Source organism: Molossus molossus, unplaced genomic scaffold (genome assembly GCF_014108415.1).
Source record: "Molossus molossus isolate mMolMol1 unplaced genomic scaffold, mMolMol1.p scaffold_m16_p_19, whole genome shotgun sequence".
In the NCBI taxonomy this organism is placed as follows: Eukaryota; Metazoa; Chordata; class Mammalia; order Chiroptera; family Molossidae; genus Molossus; species Molossus molossus.
Window position 1 is genome coordinate 1502906 of NW_023425354.1, and position 12542 is coordinate 1515447.

The 12542-nt window shown below is 62.2% G+C and overlaps 1 protein-coding gene across 1 annotated transcript in view; it reads right to left on the reverse strand.

Moving 5' to 3' along the window:
* The window catches only part of RPTOR (regulatory associated protein of MTOR complex 1), a 175518-nt gene that overhangs the window by 1348 nt on the left and 161628 nt on the right, over nucleotides 1-12542 (reverse strand). The window contains exons 25-33 of the mRNA XM_036267872.1: nucleotides 8657-8762; nucleotides 8317-8431; nucleotides 6411-6535; nucleotides 5244-5348; nucleotides 3193-3299; nucleotides 1698-1825; nucleotides 1170-1256; nucleotides 497-613; nucleotides 213-342 (exon numbers count right to left, since the gene is read on the reverse strand). Coding sequence (XP_036123765.1) covers nucleotides 213-342; nucleotides 497-613; nucleotides 1170-1256; nucleotides 1698-1825; nucleotides 3193-3299; nucleotides 5244-5348; nucleotides 6411-6535; nucleotides 8317-8431; nucleotides 8657-8762 — 1020 coding nt within the window. The remainder of the gene's footprint in view (nucleotides 1-212; nucleotides 343-496; nucleotides 614-1169; nucleotides 1257-1697; nucleotides 1826-3192; nucleotides 3300-5243; nucleotides 5349-6410; nucleotides 6536-8316; nucleotides 8432-8656; nucleotides 8763-12542) is intronic.

The following is a 12542-nucleotide window of genomic DNA, read 5'->3' on the forward strand; positions in this document are numbered from 1 at the left end:
GGGAGGGGCTGCCCGTGGTAAGGACAGGCGCTATGTTGAGAGAGAGTGTGAGACGGGAAGGGAGGGCTATTCCACGTGCGTCTGCAGCCCGGTCTTCCCTGAGTGACAGGGAACTTGTGCTGCCTGAGGAGTGAGAGCAGTTTGGGGGCCTGGCTGCTGCTGGCCCCGAGGGCCCCGAGCCCCCCAGCCCCGCCCGGGCGTGGGACACAGACCCAGTACGGGTGGAAGGCCAAGCAGCTGATGGCGCCGACGCGCTGGCCCATGAAGCCGTCGTAGTACTTGATGCTGTTGATGAGCTCCCCGCTCCCGCTGTAGACAGCGGTGAACTGGTTCATGGAGCCGCTGCGGAAGGACAAGGCCGGCCTCAGCGCCCTTCTCCTCGGGGAGGGCACAGCTCCACCCGCCCGCTCAGAAGGGCAGGTCTGCAGGGACCGCTGGGGCCACGGTAATGCTCCCCCCGCCCCGCCCCCTCGCTGTGGCCCTGCGGGGCACCCACCACGCGATCAGGTTGGCCTGGGGGTGGATGTCCAGGGCCGTGAGCCCCTTCACGATCTGCAGCACATTCACCGACTCCGGCATCCGCGGGTCGAAGAAGCGCACGTCCCCGTTCACACTGCGGGGAGGGGCACAGTGAGGGGCAGGGCACCGGAGCCGCCTGGTCCCTCAGGTGCCTGTGAGGCCCACCCATGGGCCACCGTGGGAGCAGAAGCCGCAGGAGCAAAGGTGGGGAGGACGTGACCGTTATTTCCTGCCCCGAGATCAGGTTCTGGGCAGGGAGGCCTGGTGGGTGTCACTCTCGAGCCGTGCTCTGTGCCCGTCTCATTAACGGGAGACAGCAGCTCTGTGAGAAGCCGCGGCTGTGACAGGAAGGTGCATTCTGCTGTCCCTGTAAGGGGCAAAGGGACTCCCTGTTCTCAGCACAGGCTCACCAGCAGCAGAACGGATTATGGGCGGCCGACCGCAGCATGTGCAGGGACCACATGGCCACGCGGCACCTGACCCCTGCACCCACGAGGCAGACCGCCCAGCGCCCACGGCTAGGCTCTCCAGCAGGGGGACAGAGGTGGCCCCAAAACGCCATCTCACAGCCGCTCAACACCCAGGACACGTTTGAATGGGAGAAACAAAGCTTCACAGCGAACGCCTCGCCGCTGCTCGGCGCCGGTCACCTCACGCTCACGATGTGGCCCTCGGGGCGTCTCTGCAGGCAGGCCTTCACCACCCAGGCCGTGTGCTCCCGGTACGTCATGACGCGGCTGCAGGGCGGGTGAGGGGACGGCGAGCCTGGTGAGCGGCGTGGACCAGGGTAACGGCACATCACCTGCCAGCCCTGGGGCATCGGGTGCCGCTCCTAGCCACCCACACAGGGCCGGCACCTGCCCAGAGCCCACCCACCCGGTGCTGCTGGCACCCCCGCGTGCGCTCCCTGATGGACGCCACCTCCGGGCCTCATGTGCACGACCCAGGAGGTGGAGGGTGGCAGCCTTCCCCTGGAAACTGAGCTCAGGGAGGCAGCACCTGACCACGTGTTCCACGTGGCCTGTCCACGGCTCACGGGGAGTGAGGCCTCCATGGGAAGTGCCCAGCTACCTCTGGGGACTCAGTTTGTCTGGGCCCAGTGACCTGGCAGAAACACCACCGCCGCCACCTGTAGGGCGCCTGCCGGGGCGGGGCGGGGGGGGGCACGGCCGCATTACCACTCGCTGAGCGCCATCCTCCTGTCGTACACGCGGATGGAGCCGTCCCCCAGGCCGGCCACGACGAGGGACCGGTGGGAGTCGCAGGCCAGGCTAGTCACGCAGCTGTCAGCGCCCGTGGGGATGTCCTAGGGCCGAGCACCGAGAACACGGGAGTGAGGCCACGGGGCCTGAATGACAGGCCAGGCTGCACTGGAGGCCCGGCCGGGAGGCACGCTGAGACCCGTGCCCAGCACGCTGCTGGCAAGTGCGGCCCATAACAGCTGGTTTTTGGTGCTAAATGAACTTTCCAATGTCTCCCTCTCCTGAGAAGAAGATGAAGCACTTTGGGCAGCAGGAATCTTATCAGCTCTGTGGAAAACTCCCCCTGCATCCGGGGCAGGGTCTAGCGGGAGCTGGGAGCCACCCACCATCTCCCCGGCTCCCCGTGGCTCAGCCTGACGGCTGTGCATGCTGGAGGGCGGGTGAGGGGCACACAGCGGCCGGAGAAGACGAGAACGTGACCCACGTGAGGGGAGATGTCTGTTCCAGCCAAGGGAGTCGCGCCCTTGGCACACTGGAGGGAACCCCGCAGGCAGGGGATCCCGCAGGCAGGGGTGGCAGTCACAGGGGCTTACAAGTGGCAGAGGCCTGGGACCCAGCCCATTTCCTCTGCCGACCGGGGCCCGAGAGCACTGACTCCTGGGAGCGTGAGCAGCAGGGTGTCAGCTGGGCGGGGCGGGCCAGCCTGGCCAGCACATTCCCCAGAAAGGCGCATGATGAAGTCCACGGGGCCTCGGCAGGATGTGAGGACGGGGCAGAGGGGCCACGCCTCCCACGGCTGCAGCTGCCCCCTCCCAGGCCTCCTTCCTTCGTTAGATCCACGCATGAGCTGCGCCTTCCTTCTGACAAAGCACTTGTCTAACCAGAGGGCTTGGTGAGGGGCCGGGTAGCCATGAGCAGCGGGGGACGGCTGGGCTCGGCCCTGGGACTCCACCCCGGGTGACCCCTTTTCCAGGTCTCGGCAGTACCAATGTGCTCCTCTCTCTATTACAACTGAAAATAACCCAGCGATTCCCGGTCAGGGCACAGGCCTGGGCTGTGGGCTTGATCCCCAGGAGGGGGTGTGCAGGAGGCAGCCGATCCACGTGCCTCTCTCATCCATGTTTCTCTCTCTCACCTTCTCCCTTCCTCTCTCCCTAAAAATCAATAAAAGTATATATTAAAAACCCCTGGAAGTGAAAGGCACTTTAAAAAGCACACGATCAAACATGCAACCACTCTGACTCAGACTGTCCCCCACTGCTTTCTGAAGCTCCCTGATCTGCGCAGAACTGCGGCTGCCCGGCGGGGTCGCTGTCGGGACCGACGCAGCCAGACAGCAGTGGGTCCCAGAGGCTTCGGTCAGCTGCACGGCCCCAGCACCGAGGCCCCGTTGTCCCTCAGCCTCAGTGCCCTCGGCCCGGGTCTTCCGCAAGGAGGGAACAGGCCACGGGGGGCGGCACTGAGCACTCACCTGCACCTTCATCTCGCGGTCGGTGTCCCAGACCCGGACGATCCGCACATCCCCGGAGCTCATGAGGAGGCCAGTCTCCTGCTCCCAGTCCACCACCATGCCAGCTCCTAGGGACACAGGTGGGCAGCAGCCTCACTGCAGGGCCTGATCCGGGTGGACCCTCCTGCCGCCGACATCAGGGGCCAAAGCCCACTGGGTGAGTCCCCAACTCTACACAAGCTCGAGCTGGGGCTCCCAGCGCACCCCAAGTCCTGGGTGGGGCAATGATTCGGAGACTTCCCCAGGCATCTGCTAGGAGGGCAGCACCCTCCTAGGACCTCTGTCCAAGACGCCCGTCTCCAGCAGCCCCGGGCTCAACGGGCAGGTAGGCGACCTTGGAATGGGCATCGGCACGGAGACGGGTGCTCTCTTCTCAGCCCGTGGGAGCCCAGGGACCGCAGCTCCTGCTGCTGCACCCCAGCAGCCGGGACTGGGCACAGGGCGGGGCCGGGCGGCAAGCAAGCGCCTCAGCAAACACCTCGCCAGAGGGACTCCATTTAGAGCGAGATTTAATTTTCAATGTTTCGTTGCAGATGTTTTAAACATATAGAGGAGAACACAACAGAAATCCTTGTACCCACTGCCCAGATCTAACAGTTGTTAGTCCTGGGTGAAGCCCGCAGGAGAGCACGCCCAGGTGTGCCCCAGGGCAGGGAGGGCATCTGTGGAAGGCCATCGCTCAGACCAGCAGGTGAAGATGCTCAGGTGCACACGAGCATCTGCGCTGCACCCAACCCACCAAGAGGCCCTGCCCGCTCCTCTCAGCGCCTGCAGTCCAGCCAGGTCCTGCTGCCCCGAAAGGGGACGCAGCCACTTGCCGGTCCACCCGAGACCTCCCCCGAGCCCTGCATCCCAGCCCCCAGGCGTCGTGAGAGGAGAGTGTTGGGCTCGTGTGGAGAGACAAGGGAACAGAACTGATGCCGTGGTCGGGGTGAAACTCGTAAGACATAAGCCCTGCGACCGTGAACAAGTGGGACTAGCAACCACTTCGCTCCACAGAGCACTGGCTTGTGCAGCCTCCGGCCCCTGCATCAACAGGACGACAGTGGACAGCCCCGTGCCCTGGCCTTCCCTGGTCTCCGGCCCCTGCGCCAGCAGGACGACAGTGGACAGCCCCGTGCCCTGGCCTTCCCTGGTCTCCGGCCCCTGCGCCAGCAGGACGACAGTGGACAGCCCCGTGCCCTGTCCTTCCCTGGTCTCCGGCCCCTGCGCCAGCAGGACGACAGTGGACAGCCCCGTGCCCTGACCTTCCCTGGTCTCCGGCCCCTGCGCCAGCAGGACGACAGTGGACAGCCCCGTGCCCTGGCCTTCCCTGGTCTCCGGCCCTTCCCTGCAGGCCCTCCTGAGGGCAGCTTAGTTTACCAGATTTACGGGCTCTGGGCTCCCCCGGCCAAGAGTCACCTGGCTGCGCCCCTCCCCTGCTCTCTGTGACTGTCTGGAGGAGGCCTGGCTGATGAACCCTGGCTGTGGTTATGGCCACGTCCAGGGTTTTAAAAGCCGAGACCTCAGCCAAGCCAGGCCAATGACAGACACAGACCACATCTGAGCAGAGACCACATCCGCCTGCATCTGTATGTGTGGGGGTGGGAACCCCCAGGACGCAGAGATCCCTTATCTGCACCCGACTTTATCCTGAATCAGGCCCTGGACACACGTAGCAGGGAGGGTCGTCGGTGAGAAGCGGGAACATGGACATCGGCCGGTGCCCAGGCCCAGAGCCATGGCCAGCACAAGGCGGTGCGGCTCCTCGGCCCAGACACAGGCCCACAGCTGCACACGCGTCCCCCGGGGGGGCTCACTTGGGGCAAAGAGCACAGAACGCAGGTCCTCAGCCCCGTCAGCAGCAACCGTTTTCCCAGCGACACCCCCTTCTAGCCAGGGATGAGGGCTGGGGAGAGCGGGTGAGGCCAGAGCTCGGCTCGACGGCCACCCTGCACAGCCTGCCTCCCAGGTGTGACAGAGCCACAGGTCCCCTCCAAACCGTCCCTGCCCAGCAGCCCGGGAGGACGCACCTCGGGTTGTTGGCAGCATGTCCGAGAGGCCCTGCCAAGCAGTCACCATTTCTGGATTCTTTTCCAAATCGGCAAAATTCTTCCAGACCCTGATGGCGCCATCGTCTGGGGAAGGGAGGAGGCAGTGAGCACGCAGGCCTGGCCCCCGGATGCGGAGCAGCAGCCTGGCCTCAGTGAGGCAGCAGGAGGACGAGGTCCTCTGGGACACATGCTGGGTGGGGTCCGCCCCTCCCCGCTCTCCTGACAGTGAACTCCCTGCGCTCGGGCGGGTGCTGCTCCTGGGACCCCACAGGGAGGACCTCGGCCCCTCTCCGGCGCCAGCCTGGCCTAGATCGCCCTCCCCCGTCCTTGGTGACCTGTCCTAACCTCCGAGAGCCATGCTGGCCTCCACACCCCCCTCTCCTTGTCCTCACGCCCACGGCAGTGGCTGCCAGCAGGACCTGTCCCCATGAGCACACCCTGCAGAGGCCAAGGGACACTTTGCAAGGAGAAAGGTCACGCTGTTAGTGCGCCAGCTGAACTGCCAGGACGGCAGGACGGGGTAACGCAGCTGGGCCCAGAGGCACACACCCTCGCTGGCACTCACGCTCCCCTCCCGCCGCCTCCCGCGCGTCTGCCGTCCCCGAAGGAGGCGCTGTTAACAGGCAGCGACGCCGCAGAGCCAGGGGCAGTGCACTCGTGCGTCAGGTGCTACCAGACACGCCTGCTGGCCAGGTGGCTCAGCGGGAAAACCAGTGCTCATAGCGAGGGCGAGAGACGCCCTCTCAGACCAAAAGGAAAGCGAGAGCTGCCACTGGGCAGGACAGGCTGCAGGGCTGGCCCGAGAGGAAGGGGCCATGAGGCGGCTGGAGAGCCCGGCAGTGTGGCGGTGGGGTTGTCTCCCTCAGCCTCGCCTCCAGGGCCTGGCGGAGGCTGCAGGGACCGAGGCCGAGGGCACCTTCCTGGGTGGGGGAGCCGGGCTGCCGAGAAGGACACGGTCCCTGGGACACCTGTTGGCGCTGGTCACTCCGCTCTCCCCACCATCTCTGAGGGAAGCCCTTTTCCTCAGAAACCTCCTAACTCCCTAATGACAGTAGCCTTCACTTCCGAAAGCAGGACAGTCCCCTTTGCCAGAAGAAACGGTCAGGGTCAAAGGAGACGCTGCCCCGCCTGGGCGGGGGCACTCACCCGTGGCTGTGAGCAGCAGCGAGCAGTCCTGGCCGTTCAGGTACTCCATGGCGGTGACCCGCGTGTACCGAGGGTTCCCGTTGTGGAAGTAGTCCAGCTTCTCCCCTTTCTCCCAGTCCCAGAAACTTAGGGGGACAAGAGAGGAACAGGCTATGAAACCCCCAGGGACACCGCCTCACGCCCACAGGACGGCCACAAAGGACACGGACAAGGGCCACACGGATTCGCGTCTGGGTGGGCAGCTGGGAGATGCTCTGCCCACGTCTGTGGCAGCATCACGACAACAGTCAGAGGTGGAAGCGGGTTGTGAGTTAGACAGACACAAACCCACAGAGGACTCAGCCCTGTGCCTGGCGGATCGTGAGCAGCCGAACTCATTTCCGTTGGTGTTTCTTCTTCTTACTGTTAAAGTGTTACTAATCATTGAGAGCAAGTGAATGTGGCTGGTGTGGCTCGGTGGTTGGGATGTCACCCCGCACACCAGAAGGTTTCAGGTTCAATCCCTGTTGGGGCGCGTGCGGAAGGCAACCAACTGCTGTTTCTCACATCCATGTTTCTCGATCTCCCTTCCTCTTTCTGAGATCAAATAATAATTTAAAAAAAGAAGAAATGAGCGTCTATAGACTCTCCAATGAAACCCATGCTTCTGGGCTAAAGGGCCTGCAGAGAGCCGGAGACCGAGCTGAGGGCCTGTGCGCACGGTGCTGCCGCAGACGCCACGCCCAGCTGCTCCCTGGCGCCGATCCGTTTCCTTCTCCACCAAAATCTACCCAGCAAACAGGCAGAGTCGGCATTATTCTATTGTACACTCTGTTTGCCTGTAAGTTGTGTTAAAGTGAATATATATATATGTGTGTGTATATACATATATATATATATATATATATAAATGTTTTTGTTTTTTTTTAAAGAGCGAGGAAGAGAGAGAGAAACACTGACAGGCTGCCTCCTGCACGCCCCCTACTGGGGATTGAGCCCATAACCCGGGCATGTGCCCTGATCGGGAATTGAACCCGGACCTCTCAGTCCCTGGGACAGCACTCAATCCACTGAGCCACATCAGCCAGACAAAAGTGAACATATTTTTAAAGAATTAAAAAATAAAGCCTGATAATATGAATATATTAGAAAAAGGAGAAATCACTCAAGTGTCCACCGCTGATGACTGGCTACATGGAACAGGGTCTGTGCACACAGTGGACTGTCACTCGGCCTTAAACAGGAAGTAGATGCGGCACAGGCCACACAGATGAACCCCGAGGACATCAGTGGGGCCAGCCAGACACAGAAGGACAAGTCCTGTGAGACCCCACTTGTCTGGGGTCCCAGAGGGTCAGATCCACAGAGACAGGGAGCAGATGGTGGGGCCGGGGCTGGGGGCCAGGGAGGGGCTGGCATTTCAGGGGCAGAGTTCCGGTCTGTACGATGAAGGGCTCTGGACGAAGTGTGCCACAGCGTGAGCTTGCTCAGTAACTCTTAGGTTGTGAGTATTTCCCAACAGACAAAAGTGGACTAAGGAGAAACAGAGGTGAGAATACGCCCAGCCTCCTCCGCCACGAAGTGGGCGCTTTCCCTACGGCAAGGCCAGTGCTCGCCACGGCTGCACCTGCTGCGCTGTGAGCACACGTCTCCCGCAGAGGCAGCGACAGGGTGAGCCCCGCGCACACGCCTGCCACAGCGCAGTTCAGACCAGCCCCCTGCCCTGTCTGCGTGCGCCCCCGAAATGGCCTGTCTTAGCACAGAAGCTCCTGCCACCACCCCAAACAGTGGCGGGGACAAGGTCAGGGGTGGGGAGAGGCCGACTCCCCGCTGTTCCTCAGCCCCTCCCACGGCAGCAGCCCAGAGGGGCAGGAGGAAGCGGCCACGCTCCACCTGGGCTGAGTCTGTGCAAGCCCCGCGGTCTCACCAGATGCTGTCTTTATCGGCGACAGCCACACAGGGTGTGAAGGGGTGAAACTTGACCACGGAGGGGACCCCGGGGTTCCTGTTCAGAAATATCTGGTCGTCCAGTCTCGTGATGCCTGAGCAGAGGATGCACGATGGGTCTTAGTTACAGTCAGCACCGACTGTGGGTCTGCACCCAGGGGCCAGCTCCTTCCCCTCTGGAAGGTCAAACCAGGTGTCGCGCTTGTGGGAGAGGTCATGGGTCAGATGGGTGAGAGCCCAGGAGGGCACTGTGGGGCTCCAGGCTAGGCACCCCTGCGCCCTCCCCTCCTATGAGGCCGCGGGGTCCCCCCACCCCTCACCCTTCTGAATGAGCCGCTGCGCCTGCTTCCTGACCCGGCTGTTGCGCAGAAACCGCCATTCCCGCTCCTTGCGGATCTGACTCTCCAGGTCGTGTTCCTCTGGGATCTGTATCAACAAACCACATCGCGCTCAGCAATTAGAAAATGGCCACTGGACAGGAAAAAGGCTCCCCTTCCCCACCGAAGAGCCGGTTCTCGGGTCGGTCAGCACACCCAACGCTCCACCGCCAGGTGCAGGGCGGAGCTACTGGCTGAGGCGGGTCCGAGCTCCTGCAGCCCTCACGCCACCCGGCACAGGCCCTGCAGTGGCGAACAGAGGCCAGACCAGAGAAAGGCGAGGTGCTCAGGGGGTTTGCTCCTTCTCTGATGCCAGAGGGAATGGGGCATCTGGCCAGAGCAGGGCCGCCCTGGGGGTTGCTGGGTCCTCCCTGGGAACCGGTTCTTCACGGTCAAGGGCGCAGCGGCCACTGGCTCCCCGGCTGGAGAGTCAGGAAGAGCTGAGCCGCAGCCCGGAGGGTCACGCCTGCCTTCCCTGCCCCCAACGACCCACAGCCTCAAAGCCTGGACCCCTCCAGCTGGGGGGCGAGGACAGCCCGCCCGCTCTGCCCCAGGGCCTGGGAGGGCTCACTCAGCAGGCAGCAGGCTGGGAGGCCAGTCTGCCCACCCACACGCGCGAAGGACAGGCCCCTTCCTTTGAGTCCTCACCGAGGGTGTTTTCCTATTTATCTTCAGGTAAAGTGGGAGGGAGGGAGGAAGAGAGAGACAGAGAGAGAGAGAGACACTTCGACTGGCTGCCTCCCGCAGGGCCCTGATCAAGGCCAGGGACTGAACTGCAACTGAGGTACGTGCCCTTGACCAGAATCGAACCCGCGACTCTCTGGTCCTTAGGCCAATGCTCTAAGCACTGAGCCAAACCAGCCAGGGCTTCTTTAGTCCCGTGTCGGGTAACTGGCCAACTCTGGCTCCTGCCTGAACACTCCAAGTTGGTAAGTCCCAGAACCCAGAAGAGATGGCAGGAACAAGGAGAAACCCCACATCCCCTCGCGGAGGGTCGAGACGGGCGTGCCTCAACCTGCCCGTGCTCAGCCAGGCGCCACCAGGCAGGCACAGAGCCCACGGCCAGCGGCTTCCGCCGCCAGACAAGTGGCCACAGGCACGTGTGGCTGCAGCCGAGGAATAAGACGACTTCCACACGGACAGGAGTTTGGGTCCCCCGAACCTGAGTCTCCTGACTCCATGTGAGCTCTGATCACAAAATGAAGCTACCCTCAAACCTCACTTCCGGTGCCCACACAGGTGACCTGGAGACTCATGCTCCATTCTTCTTTCCCTTAAAAAACACAAACCCCACCATGGAACAGCCCCAAAGGCGTGTAGGGATGGCGAGGAGGGGAGGGCTGGCCCGTGGAGAGCCAGCGGCCGAGGACAGCCCGCAGAGGCAGAGGGATGGTGTGTGGGTGTCGAACAGCGGGCGCCATTCATGACTACGCTCTAGAGAAAGAGCAAGTGAGCCCCAGGGAGATGCGTGCCCTGTGGGGGTGCTGCCCCTGTGTGCCATGGTTTTGGGGGGACCGGCTGTCTGTAACCAGGCAGAAGGGCAGGGTGGGCATGGGGTGTTTGGACTCGCGTGCCCTCTGGCTGGGCTGAGCACCCACAAAGCTCACAGGCCAGGACCCGGAGGCAGGGCACAGGTGGGAGCCTTCCGCTCAGAAGAAACAGGCAGTGGCCGAGGACAGAAGGTGTGTGCACAGGCAGGGCGCGGGCAGCCCCAGCGAAGGCCCACGGGGCGAAAGGCTCTGGAGGTCGGGGCTCCGTCTGCGGCGGCCCGAGCACACTTCTGCAGTTCCGGGTGACCTCCTAGAGCTCCCACGCAGGCAGCTGCCCCCTTGGGCAGAGGCCCGAATGTCCAAGCCCAGGCGCATCACCACCGCCATCAAGGCCGAGAACAGCCCCCTGCCCTCATGTTCCGGCACCACCCCATCTTCCGTCCTGCAGTTCGGTCCTGCCCTTCCCGGGACTCGGGGTGAGCGGACCACGGTGTGCAGCCTTTGCGGGCTGGCTGAGAGCCGGCTCCGCGGCCCTGCCACAGCCCACCCGACGGAGGACGCTGGGCTGCTCCAGCAAAGGCTTCTGAATGAAGGTGTCTCCACGCCTCCAGGTGTGGGGAGCGGAGCGGCTGGCCGTAGGGAGTGTTTAATTTGATGAGCAGCAGCCCCGCGTTTCCGGGGTCCATGTTTGCATTTGCTCCAGCCTGAGCTTCTGCTGCCCTGCGTCTCTGCCAGCGGTCAGGGTGGACAGCTGAAGTCGGCCGCGGTGTCGGCCGGGCGGTGGGCCTCCTGCAGTTGCCGGCTCGTCCCTATCGGCTGACCTCAGACACGCGCTGCACAACCGTGCTCAGTCCTCAGCTTCTGTTTCTTCCTCGTACGGCCTGCGCCTCCTGCACCTCATTAAAGAGCTCACTGCCTAACCCCAGCCACCAAGATCTTCTTCCAGGTTTCACGACTCTAGGGTTCTCACTCAGGGCTGTGGCTCACTTTGGCTTAGTCCCTGCAGGAGGCGTGGGGTGGACTGAGGTTTCCTGGCAAACGGACTGCGTGTGGAGAGACCACCCTTGCTCCTGTGAGGACCGATGGGCCGTGCTGCTCCGGGCCTGCTCCTGGGCTTGGCTGTGCTACTGACCGAGCGTCGTCCCCACGTCACATGTCCTGACCTGGCTGTGTGGTGAGTCTTTGATGAGACATTGCAAGTCCTCCAGCCACGACCTGTTTCAAAACTGTTCGGGCTATTTGGGTGTCTTTGCTTTTCCCCACACGTTTGAGAACAGGTCTGAAAACCTACTGAGACTCAGACTACTGCTCTGCACGTCAGTTCAGAAAAAAGACTGTTGGGCCTCTCAGCCATGAACACTGCTCCATCGATAGGTCTTCTCGGACTTCAGAGCGGTGCTCCGCAGCATTTGGGTCTCGCGTGCATTTTTCTTTTTGGTTCATAGCGAAATAGTCTGTGGATTTTTTTGGTGCTACTGTGAATGGTGTAATTTCATACAGAAACGGTTTCTGTGTAAGGACGCTGTACCCTGCAATCCCACAAGCTCACTCATTCTAACAGCGCTTCGCAGATTATATGGGATTTCCCACCCACACAATGACGCAGTCTGAAGAGGTCCTTGTGCCCAGTCCTCTCCACTTGCACCCTTGTCGCCTTTCTGGCCCACTGCCCAGTGTGTGGACGAGAAATGGAGAGATCACATGACCTGCCTTATTCCTGATGTCAGAAAAAACATCCTTTTTCCAACAAGAATGATACCAACTGTGGTTTTACTTTCTTCTATTTTAAAATATCTTTTCGTTGACTTTTAGAGAGGGGAAAGAAGAGGGAGAGACAGACAGAAACATCGGCGTGAGAGACACACTGATCAGTTGCCTCCCACGTGTCCCGGGCGGGCCCAGGGACTGAACCTGCGGCCCTGCGGTGCGCAGGCCGAAGGAGTGCTGACTGGGCTCACGGTGCCGTCGGGGAGTCCCCCAGCTTGCGGAGCGTCTTCACAGTCAGGGGCTGTTGCAGTCCGCCTGTGCTTGTTCGCAGCGACAGAGACGACCTGTGCCTTTTCTCCAGTCTGCTGGCACGTTCAGTTACATGATCAATTTGGAAACGCTGGGCCATTTTGCATTCCTGGGGTACATGCTACGTGGTCACCCGTGTGTGGCCCATGTCCCACATGGCTGCGATGGTTTGCTAACATTACGTTGAGGGCTTTGGGCCGCGGCCGCTCTCCCACGCAGACCGCAGGATGTCCGAGTGTGAAAGGACAAGCCCGCGAGCACTGTCACGACCGCCACGTGTGGGCACTTAGCCTCACAAGCCATTAGTCCCTGTGACAGGGATC